General features: G+C 36.9%; 1 protein-coding gene across 1 annotated transcript in view; it reads right to left on the bottom strand.

The window, feature by feature from the left end:
• LOC141903249 (sphingosine kinase 1-like) overlaps positions 1-20,710 on the bottom strand; it is a 99,349-nt gene that overhangs the window by 59,426 nt on the left and 19,213 nt on the right. Inside the window, exons 3-5 of the mRNA XM_074791335.1 lie at positions 12,552-12,695; positions 5,795-5,889; positions 5,599-5,714 (exon numbers count right to left, since the gene is read on the bottom strand). Coding sequence (XP_074647436.1) covers positions 5,599-5,714; positions 5,795-5,889; positions 12,552-12,695 — 355 coding nt within the window. The remainder of the gene's footprint in view (positions 1-5,598; positions 5,715-5,794; positions 5,890-12,551; positions 12,696-20,710) is intronic.

Below are 20,710 nucleotides of genomic sequence, written 5' to 3'. Positions count from 1 at the left end.
TCAAAGTACAGTGCTGCCAACCTTATCATTTTCAAATTCAGGACGCCTTTAACTTTTTTCATATTTTCAGTGGTTCAAGGAGTAACATTGAAATAACACTTATACGTGATCAAATAGAATTAACAACAAGTAAAACTTAAGTAGAAAACTTTTTTATTCCGCAATAACAATTAACTTGATGGAATGTGCAACACTTTTTAATGAAAAACTTTTAAGAAAATACAGCTATGAACTGCCAACATCTATCTACTTCTCTGTAGAGACTTCAGTATTTATTGCATCTCTCTTCAAATTTTCCCTGTATTGGAAAAATGACGATGTGCAAAAACACTCAAATCGACGGGTAAAGCGCATTTCCGCCAGAACATGTCATTCAGCGCAACAAAAAACGTTTTCTCGTCAAGTTTTCCCTGTTTTGCTGACTAACCCTATCAAATATTGTTTATATGCTAGGGCCAGGGAACATCTCGCGAAATAGTGGGCCAGCATGGTCAGCAGCAGCTAACAGGAAATTATGTTTTACAAGAAAAATGGTAAATAGGACTTCCACTTTGGTCATGCCATCAAAACTTTATGGTATTTTGAAAAATGCCGAAATCAGTTTATTCATACTTGTCTCTACGCACGTGTTTGTAGAAGAACAGCGGTGTTCTTCAGATCCCAAATTCCTCCCCAGCCGACACTAAACTCACAGCAGCAAACAGTGCACAAAACGAAATGTGTTCCTTTTTGGCTCATAGTGACGCCAGGGAAGGCTGACGAATATGATAGTTTAAACTGTTGCATTCTTTTCTTCTTCTTACTTGGCTGTCCGGAGTCCTCTTCGGAGGCAAGTCACTTACAACCTGTAGAGGCTGCCAGTTGTAATGTTCTTATTCACCCACTTGCCAGTCATGGGAGCATATCAAGTCAGCTGGTGGCACAGCCTTGCGGAGTCACTTGAAACTTCTGAGAAACTTTATCGATGATCGGTTCTTGCAATGTTTTTAAACAGATTTTTATGATTGAAATACAAACAATTAAGAGTCATTCATCAAAATCATAAAAATGACAAGAAAAATCGTGAAATTGGGATATTTTTATTCGAAAATCCTATTTTTAAAGCACAAGTCGGAACATCATATTTTTCTATACCAAGGCGTAACGATTCCGCTTTAATGGGGACACTTGGCAGCACTGAAAGATTGAATAAGCTTGGACATTTTAACTACCGTAAAAACCGGCGTATAAGTCTACGCAGCTTATAAGTCGAGGTCGATTTTTAGACCTACATTTCATGATTTTAACATATATCCGGCTTATAAGTCGAGTCCCTTCCTTTAGAAGAATAATTACTAGTATCATTGTATTGAATAGTTTGTTTTGATAACGATGTGTGCCTTCACGCACACCACTGCGCGTCAGCCTGATTGCTGCTGTGTGTTAATCAATAGACTGTTACACTCACACTCAGGTATAATACACTACCATACCGGTGTTGTCATATCGCAGAAAGACGGAATTGCGGAATTTTCCAAAAACGCGGAATTTCTTCATTTTTACTTTAAATAGTAAACGGGTTTTCCCACGGGGATACCCACTGTCGGACAGGGCACCGGACCGATCAATGCAACGAGTTAGGTTCGAATCCCATTATTTGCAGGCAATTTTATATGGAATTATTATATTACGATACCGTTGACTGGCTGCCACCTGTAGAAGAAGTCAGAATCAAGTGGGGTGAAAGAGACCAGCCACGTAATGTCTATTTCTACTAGGCAAACTTCGTTATCGAAGTTCATCGACTTTTTGAGAACTTCAGAAACGAATATTATCAGATAAATATTGAGCACGTTCGCGGTGTCGGACTGTAGTTGTAGATGGTTGCAAACATGAAATCCTACGACCAAACAAGTTCCGGTTCAAATTCCTTTGAAATTATTATAATTATACGGCCGTCCAGTACCGCTACCAATAAGATTCTTTTGATCCAAATAATCAGCATAGGAACAGATGTGTTATAGCAGTCACAAAGTAAACATTAAAAAAAACGAAACCATTTTATAATCTTTCATATCATTTAATTCTAAAAGATAAACCACATTCGCTTTTAACAACAATGTAGACACACAACACGCATGAACAATCCTAAGCCAGAATGAAATATACATAATGTATATTTATTTTCATCTGACATCGATCCAGTTCCACAGTTTTGTGAGTTAACTCTGAGTTACTTAGAATCAATTCATTTCCAATGTTTTAAATCCAGAGACCAGAGTCAAATCTTAACTCGGAACTGAGTCCTGGAGAATGACCCATGGTGTCATTCATCACAAATCCTACGTTTACGTACCATCGATTTGTATTCCTTCAGTTAATGCAGCGATACTCTGTATCACTGAATTCGCAAAGCACGTATTGCCATTCTATGGTATTGCCTAGGTTCTCCATTATTTGTAACAGTATCGTTAAGTTGTTGACTGGCGATATAATAAATTATCAAATACTAATTCCCGATGTTGAAAACCTGGGTCCGGTGCCCTGTCCGACAGTGGGTATCCCCGTGGGAAAACCCGTTTACTATTTATAGTAAAAATGAAAAAATTCCGCGTTTTTGGAAAATTCCGCGATTCCGTCTTTCCGCGATATGACAACACCGCTACCATACAGTGATGCAGTAGTGTGAGTCACACTCTATATACAGCCTATATATAGCCTAATGTATTAAGCGCTGCTATGAGCGCACATATATGAATACATCGTTTTAAATGAAGCTGTGTCAAAATGAAAGAAGTTTTTTTCATTAAATAGCTTTATTTATCATGAATAATTATTGAAACTGTTATAGCAGTGAGAAGATGAACACTGTCTTTTTTGTCTGGTAGAATCAATATTTCTTGTGACCTGAAAATACTTTGTAGAAAACTGTACTCGGTGTATAAGTCGAGGTCAATAATTTAGTGGTAAAATCAAGGGTTAAAAACTCGACTTATACGCCGGTTTTTAAGGTAACTCATACAACAAATTCTATGATCAAACCAAATTAAACATTGAACCATGCTGTTTATTTTCTGGATTTGAAGTGAAGATAGGTGGCTGAATGAAACATATGTGATTACATCAAAATCGACCTGCTTCTCGATATTTTTGAAAACGCACAACAGTTTGATTGCCAACAAGTTGTTGATGAACAGTGAGTCCATTGAGACTTGAATTGTTCAATGTGCGATCCGAGGGAAATTCAATGTCCGTTCTATCACTACTGCACGTGCTGGTACCACTAGGTTGTTTCAGATAGGAAATGCCTTTTCTCCGGTGGAGTATCGATTTTGAAGCTATTGCCAAGAAAGTGGTGTTTACTGTAGTATAGATGAATAGAAAACTACTGTCTAGTGTACTAGTGTAGTTAGGAATTGTAAGTATCATTCAACATCCATTTGACAAATCTGAAACAAAAAAAAATGTACCAATTTAGTTTCTGCCTAATCAAAACACAAATAAAAAAGTATTCAATACACTGTCAGGGCTTGTCAAGTTAGGATATCTAATAGGCCGGCCATGGAAACCCCATGATCTAGTTACCATTGGTGTTGGTTGCGAAAAAAATCGATATTTCAAGAAAACTTTGGGCTGACACTACCGCCCGGCCAAGCCATTTTCATTCATCCCTCCAACCCCTTGCAAGTCTACGACAACTGTCACAATAACTTGCCCCTGTCTCATATTGAAATGACAAATACTGAAAAAAAACTCACCTTAGCAGGAATCCTGAAGCAGCGATTGAGAACAATGAATCTGAAAAAAATGGAAATGTTTTACTCATTTTATGGTTACATAGGCCCATACGCGGCTGAGAGCAGATCATTTCCCAGGTGAAATAAATCAAGTTGAAATTTGAATTTAAAAATTAATAATTATTATAAGGGCACACAAATGCGGTTGAAAACAAATCACATGCAACTAAAAGTTACGCCGCATACTTTGATGTCGATGCAATGTAGCTCTGTTAATCATTAGCCTAGGTAAATGACAGTTTGTCGTTAGAAATTGAGAGAAAACACAAGCTAACAGCACAGTTGTCAGGTTGTTTAATTAATTTCTTTTTGTAAGAATTTGCGTGATTAAGACATTGACGGAATCAATCAAAGTCAGAATTCAATCAACATTGGACCCAGCATTGCTATTCTTAGACTACATAAGATAATTCTATCATATTCAGCAAAAAAAAAATGAACTTCACTTACCCAGACATCAAAATGCCGTCCATCCCTTGTTCAATTTCTTGTTCAGCTTAACTGGTTGTTTGGGAATATCCCAGCTGCTCAGGGTATTCCCTGGTATTCCCTCAACAACCAATCAGAGTGCAGCTTTCTCCCAATGATATCACAAGGGCAATCACGCAGGCCGCAGCCTACCCTGTTGAAGAGCAGTGATTAACTAGAAGAGCCAACGTGATCTCCGCAGTATGAAGGTATTAATTTTTCAGATGGAACATATTCGCGAAAAAATACCGAACTTTGACTGCTAATTACTGCGTAACTGGACTGTTTCATGGTTTCATCTACTCACTGTTTCACCTTTGTTTGATCGCATGACGAAAGTGTACAGTACAAAAGACGAGTTTACATGCAGAGCATTTTATTTCCGGAGTGGTCTCCAGACCCATTATGAAGATGTCGACATACGCCAAAGTCAAAAATTACTTTCTTTTGGTCAAAATTGTAATAGTTTGGGCCTGAATTAGTGCCGATTTTCGAATGAGACCCCATTTTGGTTTCTCCGACCCCACAGTTGTGCTAACTACCACTGGTAAACCGTCTTAAGGAGCATTCCTAACTACGGAGCGCTCCGATGTGATGCGCGCAATTGAGGCCATTTACACTGATCTCAGGAATGAAGAAAATGGAAGAAAAGGTTGGAAATCCATCTATGGTCGGAAGATTTTCATCCCTGCCAAGTGAGGAGAACATAAGATTGGGTAACCCCATTACCATATAAGGAGATGTGTCCTACGACTAATGCTAATAATGATCAAATAACATGACTTGAAATCAGTTGATATTTTTGTTAAAAATCGTTTACACATCTACGCATCATTAGTAAGCTACAGGTCTCTAGATTCAGACCACAAATTACCTTTTTGTGCACAAAAAAAGTTATGGGACGGTAATCTTGAGTCTGAATGACCCAATTTTCTGATGATGATGGGCCCTTAGGGGGATACACATACATATGCATATGAATTATCAAGGAAATTGGTCTAAGCATCTTCAAAACTCCCCTTATAAGCTTCAAAAATGAGTATAAAGTCCTGATCAGCTAGCTGCCAGTCGGCCACTTGAATCTGACCGCGCCAGTTTCAAGGCTGCAGATTTGAATAGGGTAGATACACGTAAGAAAAAAATATCCAGAGAATCCATCAAAAAGTCATCAAAGCTTCCCAAAATGTGTAGTCGAGTAGATTATGTCTATGGACATAGACAGACAACGAAGGGACGGACGAAGTGAGAAGGCGCTTTTACATCCTACGGGGTACACAGTTTTGAGGTACATCGAGAGGTGGCTGGCTGACTACTATATTAGTAACCCCATTTACCATAAAGTAAATTTACGTACCCTGCTCTGAAGTTAAGGGCACAGCAAAGAGCATTACTTGACCCACCAGGCAGTGCTCCAATTGGTAACTTAATTGCTTCTCTCCAATCATCTCTTTCCATTAACCCATTCACTACCTAAAACACGCAGTGCACCACAGAAAATTATCACAAATCTGACAAACTATTGTGATTTCTAACCTGAAAACTTGATCTACCTCAAATATTAAGCCATCACCTGATACTATAATGACTCCTGCCCATTCAGATAAAGTTAATAATTTCATAATATTTCGAGCATGATTTGCATATTCTGAAAAATAGAAACATAACTTATTAACAAAGTTTCTACAATTTTGGCTAATCACTAATGGTGATCTCCTACTGTATGGAAATATTGGAATTACCATACCTGAGACTTTTTCACTACAAGGTAGGAATTCACTTATGGTCCCATTAACAGGAATCTTGGTAGGGAAGTATAACTTAAAGCAAAGGACAAAAGCACATGCCTGGTTAATCCTTAAATTTGTCACTGATGGTGGATTCATTCAATAGCAATGTTAGCAAGAATCATAGGTATTGAAACTTGAAACACCCCAGGAGTTATCCTTTAAAGATTGCAAATAATGATAGGATCACAAACTTATCATGTATTCAAGAAAACCATGAGATTGATCAGGTTATCTTACAAAGATTCAAGATTTATCAGTCAATTACATTAACATCTGGAGACATGTCATGTTACGTTTGGACACAATGCCGAAGTATAAAGCTCATGAGGTCATCTAATGAACCATGGCAAAAGGTTGCTAATGCAAGTTAAAGATTTATACTTTAAAGACACAAAAATTTTAAAGTTATCTCAAAAATTTGGCTTGACAAATTAATTGTCTATTTGCCATAATGCCATCCCAAATTTTCAGGGTGAGGCGGGAGGTAGAAAGAATTTTCTATTTTGCAAAATTTGAGGCCAAAAAATCTTGTTACTTGAATTTGATGTTGGGCAAAAGCTTTTGTCTAAGACACTTAAGTAAAGATGATTGAAATTTATGCACATTTTCTCCCAGCACTTCTTAGTGACTGAAAGCATAGGAACGAAACTTGTCATATCAATTCCAACTACTATTTCCCCCTACAGACAGGGATGAAAAGAGAGGCATTTGAAAAACGGGGAAATATCAGAAATAAAAGTATTAGGCTAAATAGTTCTGGCCAAGCCAGCAGTCACGTGCACCGAAGCTGCATGCACCTAAGGGCGGTTTTGGGGGGCCTCCCCAAAGCAAATTTTACGATTTCAAGGAGATTTGGCACATCTCAACCCCACTTTCAAATGACAAAATAAGACTGCTGCAAAGCAGTTGGTCATTCGTTGTTCATTCTTGAGTAAATGAAAAAAATGGGTCAGACAATATTCAAATCGGTGTTCAAAGTAGGCACCTCAATCATCCCGGAAACAGCTCAGTAGGGTACCACGTCAGGGTCCTAAGGCTCGAAATATAAAAGCCGGGTCAAAAATAAGGCACTGTATGTAGCTAGCAGTAGTGAAAAGATTAATACACCCCATAGCAGCGAGTCTATGAAGTAAAGCACAAACATACATAACGTAACAACGTTCGTGTTCTTCCAAAAAAATATGTAGATCAAACAATAAAACAAGAGGCCGATGGGCGTTGAAGCATTGGTAGATTATACTATGGTAAGGTATTAAGTGGTTATGCCTTACATATGACGATGTTGATTGGGAGGACCACAGACTTAAGAATTGAATGAATTTCATTTTTCTGCCGAACGCCGATTTAGCGTACGCTATTTGTATTGTTAAACCTCATCAATGCGATTCTATTAAAGACGAAACTAGTTTATTCTGATGTTTTCCATCATGTTCCAGTCAAGAGACTTATGCACGACGGGACGGTCTTTGAAGTATTGCCCGCACACTGTAAGCAGCCAGCAGGACTCGAACCCACTTGTCATTCAGCACTGATAGCGGATGCAACAGCATCACGCCTTATCTCGCTGAGCTACCGAGGCCACAATTCCAAAAAACTACTGCAGCGGAAAATAACCATCGCGATATTGCAATTTACAACAAACAACGTGTTCACTTAATCACTGTTGTGGTGTGCTATGCATGGAAAAGATAATAAGAGTCATTTTTCCCGGGCACGCATTTGAAAGCAAATCTATCTGCCGAGTGCGTGCAGGGCTGCTACTACCTCGTGAGTGCGCAGGAGGCGGGCAGGGCATCTTAAAGTGAAAACTTATCTTAGAATATAGCCAAACCTATGGAATTTTGCAATAAATGCCAGTCACCTGATTGATGATACATGGTTATTCTCGGCCTATTTAACAATAATTTCCTCCAAAAAAAACTCTGGTAAAATTGAATAAAATAATCTATCTTTATTGGTGATGTATATCATGGTTGGGTTAACCTATTGATGTTTTGTGTCATCATGAAATGGTTTTAACTTTAGTTAAGGCGTTCCTGCGCGATCACATAGCTAACCTATATGTATTCTGCCGCTGAGAATTAATTTGAATTAATCTCATAGCTTCTGAGAGGAGGAATAAAACAGTGATATTTAAAGACTATGATATTCATATACCGGGGTTACATAAATTTATGTTTTTCTATTCAAGAGGCCATTCCCCATTCTTTACTGCCAATGTCAATGCAGACATATCACTACGCCATTGCTTAACCCCCTCTTACCTACCACATAGCTTACGAGAAAATTGCGATAGAAACACCTTTTGGGCCAATAAAACAGAAATCCAGCGAGGCTATCTTGTAGGCAATAATTGAAAAATTATTTTGAGTCATTTTCAGCGGTGTCTAATGTTTTATGAGAACGGAGTTACGACTTAAAGTTACTATGAAAATGAGAAGAATTGGCGCTTTTTTTCGACTACGACTTTGATCCGTTTTACTAGCATTGGCATGACGTCATAGACATCAACCAATGCTAGAAATAACTAAATAAGCAATGCTTTCCAGCGAAATGCAAGGGTTTAGAGATTTCATTACTGCATTAGTGATCATACATTCCAAATGTGAAGATATTCACATTATTATGTTTTTGAGAAACATATTGGCCTGAGTACTTAGTATGATACTTAGGGAAGAGTGCCTGTAGTAGGCATGACTTTTTCTCGTTTTAATTCCGCAATGAAACAACATTTCTTGTTTTAACATGGTAATTTCTCGTTTTTACGTGGTAATTTTCGTTTTATTGCGCGAAAAAACGACTTTTAGGCATCGGTAAAAAAAAATTTGCACCATTTGTGATTTTTCTTACATGGCCCGAATCAGCCACCATAGTTTAGGCATATTGTAAATGACTAATGAAGATGGAGAAGCTTTCAAATGTTCTGAACAACCCTGAAGTCATAGTTTTGAGTTATGTATTTAGATACATCTTGATATAGGTAAACTCACACGACCAATATGACGATTTATATATGGGTACATTGGAATGATGTATCCCTAAGGATCCTGAGCACTGGCGTGTAATAGTAGTGGATACAATGTGAGTGAATCATTGATATCAATACATAGGAAAGGTGGTACATAAAATGTTGTGCAGAAGTGTTGATGGGTACTGGTAGTACAGAACTTTCTACAGATTCAGAGAAGATTTTGTTAACCCTTTCATTGTCGACTCTTTTTAAACCAGAAAGAAACTTTCCATGATGGGTTTCTGTGTAATTGTTTCTGTTTCATTCACCGAACTCGCTGTCAAAAAGGCGATTCTCGATATAAATAGTAATGGGTTTTCCCCGCGGGATACCCGCTTTGGGAAAGGCACCTGAATCGATGCTACGAGTTCGAATCCCAATATTTAGACGTAATTTATTATTCTTTGAAATAAATTCTTAGAATTTCTATTTATGATAGGATGTGCAGGTTTTGATTTGGTAATGATGTTAATAAAAGTTAACCTCTTAAGGTATTGTTTTCTATCTATTATTTGTGACGGATTAGTTTCGATGCTCCTCACAACCCGCCCCACCACGTGTCACTTATTCACGGACACGCGGATTGTATCATTTGTAATAGGCCTACCACATGAAAGAGTCCATGGCCTACCGTAGAGTAGTAGGGCCTACCGATCACGCTATGTGCGATGAAAGTAGTGTTTGAATAAAACAAATTTTTAATGAAATAAACATTAGTTATCATAATTAATCAATAGATCAGGTGCCGCCTAAATAATTGTTTGTTTCGTGAAATTTGTACAAAACTTTGCGACTTCGTCATGTCTTGTGACCCTGAAAATACTAGAAGAATCATCGGTAAGCTTATAAAACGGCGAGGTCAACAAAGTAACAACAACTTCGGGGATTAAAACCGGTGCTAGTACGATCAATATCTACAGGTATATACGTGTTCAGTATTACACAGCGAGTACCAGTATGTTGATCGATCGTCGTCGTAGCAACGCGCTATACAGCGGCTTGAACTAGCGAGCGGCTTGAACTAGGTCTTGGATAAGATTTGATAAAAAGGGGGGTCCAAAATCCGATATATCAAAAATTCATGATTTTGAGCTCCCCTTCCTCTACCGCGACCCCTGGCTCGATTCGCTAATTTTTTTCACTAGAATCATCGTCTCCATCATCTACATATTGCTGTAAGATCCCTGGCTTGATCACCTAAGTATCTTTGACAAGACCCCATGGTATAGTATTGCACTACTACAGCATAGGCTATGCGCTATGTACTATAGTACTACTGTCTATAGAAAATGCATCGATATATTGAGAGGTCAAGCACAGCGCGACGTGTGTATTGTGAGTGTTATTTTAAGAGCGACCAGGGGCGGATCCAGGGGCATGTTGTGACCATGTCGACCAATAAAAAGGACACATATTCTTAATTTTGGGTGAAAGGCATATCAGCAAATTTTTGGAAATTTTACTATCATTTTAGAGCTTTCTGAGCATCTCTGAGAGGCATTTAGTCAAGAAACATAGGTTATATATTTAGGAAAAATATCTATTGTGTATCTCAGGTGGTTTCAAGGGCAAATTTTGATACAGAGAAAAAATTAAAAGGCACTTTAAAATTCCCTTGTGTCGGGCAACACGGTCAATACGGTCTAAATCCGCCCCTGGCAGCTGTATGATTCATATACCGCGCTGTCAGACAAATCTGGTGAACATATGCCGATACGTTTGCCATCTATTGAATTTTTAAACACAGTGGGCCATCTGGTGCACCTGCATTCGGTTTTTTTAAAACTCACGGCGCACTGGGTGCGCCTGAGACACTGGAAGGGTTTTAAAGCAATCGTCAGTTTGAGAGATATTGATAACAACATTGATTTGTTATTAGAAATCAGAAATTTCCTCTTCTTGTATAAAGGGTGCTTTTACAATGATAAGAATAGTAGGAGATAAAACACAATTTGTTAAGTCTTCAATGCTAGAACATAGAGCAGTAACAAGTTGCTTGACACCTGAGGAATGGCAAATAGATTCCATTAGAAGAGAGATTGTAGCTGAGGTTATGTCTTGAACACCTGTATAACAAGAGCCCCAAGGGGCACTATAACCAGCCTGTCAGCTTTTCGTAAAATGGCAAATGATGCATTCTGTGGGTTAAATCCGTCCAAATACACTCCCTGCTCAGACTAGTCAATCCCAGGCTAATCCAATTTACCCAATTCAATTGTGTTTTCATAAGTAGCACAGACAGCGACTGGAGCTGGCAGGAACAAATACCTCAGATAAATCTTTTCCCTTGGTCTTATTGATTTGAATGCGGAATAGAATTGAATTTTCTGAAATTTGCTCAATAAAACAAAATTGAATTGGATTTGCAGTTTTACCTTGTTCAATAAAGTAAAATTGAATTGGATTTGATATTTTTTTGCAGAATGAAATTTGATTGAATTTGCAGTTTGAGCACATGGCTAATTAGAGACAATCATAGAGCCAATCATAGAGGAGTCTTTGCTTTCGATTGGCTTTTTAAAACAGATATTTTTGCGATCAGATTTTCGCGCAAAGCTCATATAAATTTTAACGAGACCCCCTTTTAAAATTCAGCTTCATAGGGGTTGGAGAATGGATAATGCTCTAATGAATGATTTGTATGAATTTTAGTACAGTAGACTCCGCATACCTCGGAGTCATACACCTTGGAATATTGCTTTGCTCAGAACAAATCTAAAATATTTTTCTTAATGCAATTATTTCTCAAATGAAAATCTCCGAGTAGCTCGGAGTTGCATACGTCGGAATATCGCATACCTCAGAATGATTTTTTTTATAAATTGAGTCCTAAAATCGTGTACCTCGCAAATTCTGAGCATCGTCTTTTCAAAAACGCATCCCTAGCCTACTGCATAACAACTTGAAACAGATTAATCAATACCTGTTCTTGGACGCGACGTGAATCAACATCTGCACTATGTTACCACGTGTATTGAATGGATGTAGGCGGAGCTATAGACTTGTCACTGCTCATCAAACCCACGTGTTTTTAAATTCTCTCAACTGGGAAGTAGGGGCTTCACTTGGTGTACTGCAGTACGATGTTTTGATTGAAAAGATGACAAGTCAAATATCCTGGGGATATGAGGTTTTGATTGAAATAACAATAAAAGCCTGTCAGATATGGTACATATACAGTGTTTATTCAACATAGATTAGTATAAGAAGGATAATTTGAGCCCACGTGTCAGCAACAATTTTTTTTATGAAAAAATTTGCGGACTTTATATACCTCGGAAATCGCATACCTCAGAAATAATTTTGCAGTCCCAAGAATTCCGAGGTAAGCGGAGTCTACTGTAATAACGAAGCAATCCAGTTAAGATTTAATGATTCCAAGTTGAACATGTTTCTTACGTAAGATACAATTCCCAATAACTGTTTAGTAACAGAGTAGCCACAGCTAAAAATGTGGCCATACACAGCCCTTAGTATTTTCTATACCAGTAGGTAGGCGATAAAACTTACCAGTTATTATTAGTTCATATGGCATTTCTGATTCTCCAAGCATCACTGCGATCTTTTCACGAAAGAGTTGTAAAGCTTTGCCAGGTCCACTGAATGGATTCAGCAGAATTAAGTACTTCTTGTTTTGAGGGATGAGTGTCATACCTATTGCAAATAAATAAAAAAAACTTAAAAAAATGATGGCCTAACTTGAAAAATGTAATGTATTAAAAATTTGAACAATAAAAAAGCACTTAAAGGGGAACAATAAGAAATCTCTTTGTTTCGAAAGAAAATAAACTGGTATTAGAGGCATAGTGAGATCGAATAGAATCGAATAGAATCGGTCTTCCTAAAATATGGCGCATACTTATCTCGCGCTGATGGTCAACCGAAGTTTGGGATATCTAATGAAATGATACTTGTACTTGGCAGGATGTAAGTAGAGTAAATTTAATTTATTCTGATCATTTTGCTGCTACAGATGATCTGTTCACTCTGCGGATTAACTCTTTCACCGCATGCGCACTTGCTCAGCCAGTTTTGGATTGATTATTGATAAGCACTAATTCAAGCAAGCAAGCTGGGATAAACTTATAGATTAAAAGATCATGACTGTGATGGTCCAGATCGACATTATATCATGAAATCCCTTAATCTTAATTCAAAATTACACTAATTTGTAAATTATGGAAATCAAAAATCATGTTTCTTCATATGAATTTGAATTTTCTGAGGTGGAATATACACCACTACTTTTGAAATTCGTCAGTGCTAATCGGGCTATGGATTTACCAACAGATCAGTTACACTTATAAATACAATACTATTAAACATGCAGACCTGCCAAACCTGAATTTTTTCCCAAGTAACACATACCTAAATTTTTTGTACTTCCAGAAATTTCTGAGGACCTTTTAACTGGTAATTTTCATGAAAAATAAGTAGTTTCCCTAAAGGGTAACTGACACTTTTTTTTATTTCAAAATATGATGTATTCTATTGATCTATACGCTCGTCTTCGGACGTTCTGTTCAAAAATGTTTTGTTTACGCGCAATTTGTGATTTTGTAACATGATTTTTGACCTCATGTTGTTTACATCGCTTACTGTTCAGCGTCGGCTAAATCAGCAGGTGCGCGCTGCAACGTCATTAAATGGACAGCGTTGGCTTAATCAGCAGGTGCGCGCTGCAACGTCATTAAATGGACAGCTGAGAAATAGCGTCTATAGAAATACGTAGAATTTTGAGGAGACTGCGTGTATTTTGTTATATCTCAATGCCAGATTGTCTTACAACTTTGAAACTGGCCAGGAAGGTAGAAGGATCTATTGTCTATTGCATAAACCTATTTGTAAGAATCAATGAGTAATCTGAATAGGCAAAATCGATCAAATTGAAGATGCAGATTTCAATCCACTGCTATAAAGCTATTTAAGTACACTATGCTAAGCTCTCAGCACTGTTACTGCTGTTCCATAGTTCACCTATAGTTCAGCACCGTTAAATGTATCATTAAATATAAGTGCAACGAAACAGTCTATCAATCAGCATTATGCCCGAACCTTTTAAAATTAAATACCCACAAACAAGAATAATAATTTATGCAACTGAAATCAAATTAGAGATGCCATCGTCACTGGTTTTGTTGTCTGCGTCGTATTCTAATTACAAAAGCAGCAATAGTTTGAAAGGTTCGATTGGGATAAGTCCAGCTGGTTGTCTGACTTTTGTGTCGCAACTTTACACTGGGTCAATTTCTGACGGGGAAATAGATGCTGAAGATGTGTACAATACACAAGCAATTGCTGCCAAGCGTATACATGTTGAGAAGCTGAACAATATATTAAAAGTTTCCATATATTTGACATTGTTGTTCCTCACACACTGGCCGGGTCGATTAATCAACTATGGTCGAGTTGTGTGCTGCTCACTTTGTTTCAGAACCCAATAATTTCCCAAGAAGTTAAGAAAACCTAAGGCTTGTTATCTGCATTCAACCTTCGTGTATTTCTGTACAAATTGTATATGAAATTTTAAATGTCATATAAATGATTTATATGATATTTCATGTCAACATAATAAATTCAGTGAATGATTGATAGAATAAAATCAGCATTGATACATCATACATGTGTTATGTGTTATTTCGGCAGTACAAAATTCAAGCATCATTTGCATCATATGTATTTTTCACAATATATGAAGCTAGATAAGTTAAATAAAAGATTGAAAGTTTATCCAACATTTCATCCCAAAATTGTTGTTGAAATGGAATCCTTTTGAATACCCTTCTTGGTGTATATGACAAAGTCACAAAAGTCCAAGCCGCATACACCCATTTGTCTTTGAATCTGGCTATAATAATGATGTGATGTTTTCAATTGTATTTTGCCATCAATAAGATTACAACAAAATTCCTTTTCTCTTGCGGCTGCCTTAGGGGTAACATCTTTAAGCAAATATGGACATTTTATTTCGAGACCGTAACCCTGGGTATCGGCAGCTATTATCTTCCCATCCGGAGTTGCACCCAGCCAAACGAAAGATTTATTTATCGCTAACCCACGTGGTAAAACATCTACATTTTTTCCAGAATTAGCCATATGGTTTCTATACTTTGACAGAACAAAAGGTTCATTGTCAATGCCATACTGTATGGCAGCAACAGAACTCAAATCTTTTTTCGTAACAAGAGATGAAAAAAATATCTCTGTTGGAGCTGCTTTTCGATTCAGTACTAAGCCAAAATTACTCGCAGTCAGTCTTACTGTCTTTCTTTGAACCAAAGAGAACAATCTCGCTGCATTCTGGTCTCCTGTTCCAATTTAATTACATACTGTGGACACTAATCGATCATGTCGATTAAATGTTGTAGGTCATTAGAAATGTTGCAACTTGGTTTATAATCGCTTCTTTTTATTGGCATATCAGGAAATATTCTCGAGTTAAAAGGTGTTGACTTTTTGCTTTCAGAACTAGGGGTCCAGGGACACCATGCCCACTTGGGAAGTGGTTTCAAATGCTCATCAATCTAATAATTTCAATATTCAACGCCCCCTGGTGACCATATACAAAACCAATGACCTTGAAACCCACCACAATCATAGAACATGTCAGCGGCTACGATTTTGTAATTGATTGTGATAACAAAATATGCCTCCTTACCAATTTAAAATGGAAATACTAAGTCATTCTACTATTCAACGCCCCCTGGTGACTGTAGGCAAAACCCGAATGACCTTGAAAATCACCACAATCATAGAACATGTCATGAACTACAACGTTGCAATTGATCATGGTAACAAAATATGCCTAGGTAGCAATCTAATAAGGAATACTAAGTTATTCCACTATTCAACGCCCCCTGGTGACCATATAGAATAACTAACAATCAAAGACGATGTCATGAGCTACAACTTTCAAAGAGGATGTCATGAGCTACAACTTTGTAATTGATTGTGTTAACAAAATATGCATAGGTTTAAATATAATATAGAAATACTAAGTTATTGTATCATTCAACGCCCCCTGGTGGCCATATACAAAAACCGATGACCTTGAAACTCACAAAAATCATAGAACACATAATGGGCTACAACTTTTCAATTGATCGTGGTAACACAATATGCTTAGGTATCAATATACTGTTGAAAAACTTTTTTCCACCTACGAATGAGTACTGATGACACCAAGATGGCCACCAATACTTCTATTCAGATGATTTCAATGTTAGCCACCGCCGTAAGCGACGCTACTGTGTTGGGTCACCTACCTCAAAGGTGAAATGCATTGAAATGTCGGTGACTTTCGTATTCATCCTAGAACTACATTTAAACAGAGATCCCCTACTCTTGCAAACTCCAATTTGTAGAAGGTTCCGAGTGTTTTATTTTTTTTGAGATGATCAAAACTATATTTTGAAATGGTTTTGTAGCTCTTTTCGACGATTTTATCAGAGAAGTCTAATCCATTACATGAGAATCTACGCAACACGTATACTCGCTTGCCGCAGCTTTGTGATAGAATCTCCACGTCTACAGTTTTACGGTCATAATTCTGGTATTTTCTCGCTTTATTGGTATCATTTTTTTGTGGGGATGCTGAATTAGTACATGGAATAAACCAATCATAGACAAAGTACAACATGAATGTACAACACAGAAATTGTCCGACATGAAATCGTCCTAAAAATCCAGTACTGGATTTAAATAGAATTTTCACTTCTGGAAAATGCAAGACATGGAAATTAACATCAGTGAACACCTTGGAATAAGATAGAAAAATCCAGTACTGGAATTTGATAGAATAGTCCCATTCGGAAATAGACCATCATGGAAATTGATAGAAATCTATTATTTTCCATGTTGGTCAATTTCCATGTTTGTCTATTTCCAAATGTGATTATTCTATCAAATTCATGTTGGTTATTTTCTATGATGTGCTGTTTCATGTTGTATGGTTTCAGCATCACTGCCTGGAAAGTGGAAATAGCACAACAGAAGAAATAATAGAATCTTAATTCACTTTGACCTATTTGACAATGATTCCTCTTATGTGAAATCAATTTCTTGTTTTTTTTTTGCAACTAAAGAGTACTTGTCGTGTTTTCAGTAAATGTGAATATATATCATAGATTTAGTGGCAGTTGAACCCAACACATGTCACTCCACCTCTAATTACCCTTAATTGAAAGTCTGTAATTCTATAGTCGTCTAGATTTCAAATCAAGACAAATTAACAGGTATCTTAAAAAGGTATTGGTATACTAGAATTTCAGGGAAAAATCTTAAATTTCTCAGTTTTTTAAAAAGTACTGTTATTGAACACTATAGATGGGTAGAATGACCTCCGAAATTTTTGGAGTGGTCAGATAACGGCAAAGGTATGTTTTTGGGGGTCAAACAAGACCCCTCCAATCTCAAAGCCCTTAGCAACGGCCCTTGGCAACGTGTTCTAAGTTACTTTTAGAGGTGTTAAACCGATACTATTTATACCCGTGAGGTGCTGCCATCTACAATAGATTCGCAATAGACTTTATAACCCAAAACATTGATCTGAAGGTCGTTGGGAGTCATTTTTTGAAAGAAATGAAAATCATGAAATTTTCCAGAATTTTGACTTCACAGAATTTCATAGCATATTTCGCTTTAGTCTCGTGAATACCTGCTTCATTGGGCTTTTGAGTGGTAAAATGATTAACTTTAAACTGTTATCTATCAATGAGAAAAGTTAGAAACATTCAAAGAAAAAGAAAAAAAGTTTACGGGTAATCCAATCAGCCCACCCCTCTGCTAAAAATAGCCAGCCACCAAGGGTGAAGGCAATAAATTCAGCATCAGGATGAAAATTTTGGCAACTTCTGCACAATATGGTGGCACAGGAGCTACCTGCAGGGTAACCAGCATTCAAATGAACAATTTGATAGGTGTAAACCTACTAAAGTGTTCCTTTTTAGATAAATTAAGTCAAATTCCTTGAGAAATTTCCAAAGATTGGTGTTTTCTCGCAATCATCATTTACGGCTGACGAACATTACCGAAAACATGATTTTGAAAAAAGTATTTGAGGTAGAGCCTTGAAATTTGAAATACTTGTTATTTATACATAAAGCTAGTGCATGTGCCTTGGAAAAGTTAATATCTACGTTATGGTAGGCTAGGTACCTCTATGAATATATAATTAGGTAGAAAATTTCTGAAAAATTGTGTAGTTTCAACTTTGAAATAATGTTTTGAAAAATATAACTTGTGTAATCACTAGATAGAGGCACAAGCACTAGCCATGTTAGTTATGAACCAAATGCTGAAAGAATTATATCAATATATCAATTGGTTTATATTTTAGAGTGTTTTTCGTAAACCCCTCTAATTGCGCATAAAAATCCACCTAATTAGCATAAATTAGCATAAATTAAAAAAATAATTTTTGAATGTGTAACATTTTCTATAGAGGTCACACTACCATAGGTTTAATATCTGTAACTTGCTAATTGAAGAATTTAGAAATTCTACTATACCAATACCTCTTGAAATTTTCGGTCCACAATTCTAACGGGTATTAAGAACACAAACAACATAATTATTTATTCCCCTTTTGTCTCGGGATCCCTAATTGATAATTTCTCTGCCTATACACTTGAACGACTATATCCCTCTATATATCAGAGATGCTAGGGCCAAAGTACCAAAATTCCGGAATTTAGAACAGGGGTCTTTTTGCGTTTTTGCATCGCCGGAAATGCGTTCTAGAGCGATCTGGGTATCTGAAAATACGACGGCAGGCATTCGTTGTGCTTCACATCCCTCGCTGCTTATGCCGCGCGCTATCCGGGTGACGAAGAATATCTTTTTTTCCCGCCACTTCCGTATTTGACCTGGTCTTTACAAACGACGCAGTATTCCACGCCAGCTAAGTCTAACTTACGAATGTAGTTCGATAAGTAGTCCCCGTTTCTGTCCTTACACTCTAGTCAGTGCCAGTTAAATTTATTTTTTATACCGCTGTCAATTGCCTTTATATCGGCCGACTCCCGACTGACAATCTTTCCGTGCGGGCTCATTTTGCAGACCGTCCCGCTTGACAGCTGCAGGCAAAAAGAAAGTTTCAAAGCTGCGTGCCTCAGGACATAGCACGCACGTGGTAATAATTAAGATGATATTTATTAGATATCATCTTAATTAGTACCACGTGCATCTTCACATCGTTGGCCATCAGCGGGACGATGTACAACGGCGCGTAAAGATAATTGACTTTTAATTGGAAATGGCGTCACAACAGTGGCGCTCCGCCTACGCACGCACAGATACCACAACAAGCACACATATATACATTGTAGCAGAACGTCCTCGGAAACAGAGACCAAGATAAAATAACACAGAAGCGACGACGAGTACAAGCAAACGAACGCTTTTACGGTCCGTGCCATTACTGGTCGCCGTGAGGAATTCTCACCCAATTTCCGGAATTGACATCGGCGATCCTAAATTTCCGGAATTCCGGATATTTCCGGAAAACTAGCATCTCTGATATATACAGTTACATATTCATAAAGCGTATTAAACATATTTTGAAAGTGAAGACGCACATGCTGAGGAGTACATAATTTTAGAGATGGATTATCGTGAAATAAACTATCACCGAGGAATTATCTATGTTTCTCGGGACTACCTGTATAAAAAGAGCCGGATGGTCAATGGCATCATTTACTTGTACTGCTACGAAGACAGCATTTGAAATGGCACAGCAAAAATTAGTAATAATTTACTAACTATTCTGGTAAGTTTTTTTTTCAAATTTCGTTTCATTTGTGTAGCATTATCATACATAAAGGTGCAATCACAATTGACAATTCGTATCAGGATTATCAACCCTAGTGACTGTTTTTCTGAACGGAAAAATCATGTTATATTTCTCCAATAATTGAAACCAAGTTCTTGCAATGAAATATTAATATTTTGATTCTACCTCAAATATAATGCAAATACATATTTATTATACAAATATTTTTCCTACAAAGCTTGTATGGATGTAATCTATATCCATACAGCTTAATCTATAATAATGTAGAAAGAATTGATAACTTGAAAACAAAAAAAAGTTCAAAGTGATATAAATATATTGATAATATTGCGCGAATTCATACATTACATCGATCAGAAAGTTATAAAAGTTACGATTGAGACAGAACATCTATGAATTATTATTGTGGAATAAATTACATACACCTAGGCATATAAAAATGAGCATCAGCTTTTTTTATCACGCTCAAAATTATACAGAGTTTGAATAAATTCAATCAACCACCAGGAAATATGCAGATGACTAAGCAAATATATGAATTTAATAATATTGTACATGATATTCTTATTACCGGTACACTAGATTTGAAAAATGAATTAGAAATTAATCAAGAAAAGTTAGACATAAGACATAGATACTCTTTAAGCGTATGAAATCTAATGATTGATTCTCAACTATATCCGATAACGATCGAGATCCAAGTTAAATTAGTTTACACATTATCATTGGCTATGTAGTTTTAAGATAAATCGAAATTTCCTTCTTTTTATGCGAGATATTAATCTCATGAAGAATTCAATTCGAACAAATGCAGCTATTTTCAAGCATAAATCTGCATTTATTTTTGATTTGAATCTTGAAACTAGAAGCGCAATCA

This window comes from Tubulanus polymorphus, chromosome 4, assembly GCF_964204645.1.
Source record: "Tubulanus polymorphus chromosome 4, tnTubPoly1.2, whole genome shotgun sequence".
NCBI lineage: Eukaryota > Metazoa > Nemertea > Palaeonemertea > Tubulaniformes > Tubulanidae > Tubulanus > Tubulanus polymorphus.
Note: the sequence above shows the minus strand (reverse complement) of the source record. Positions and strands in the feature narration are given on the sequence as shown.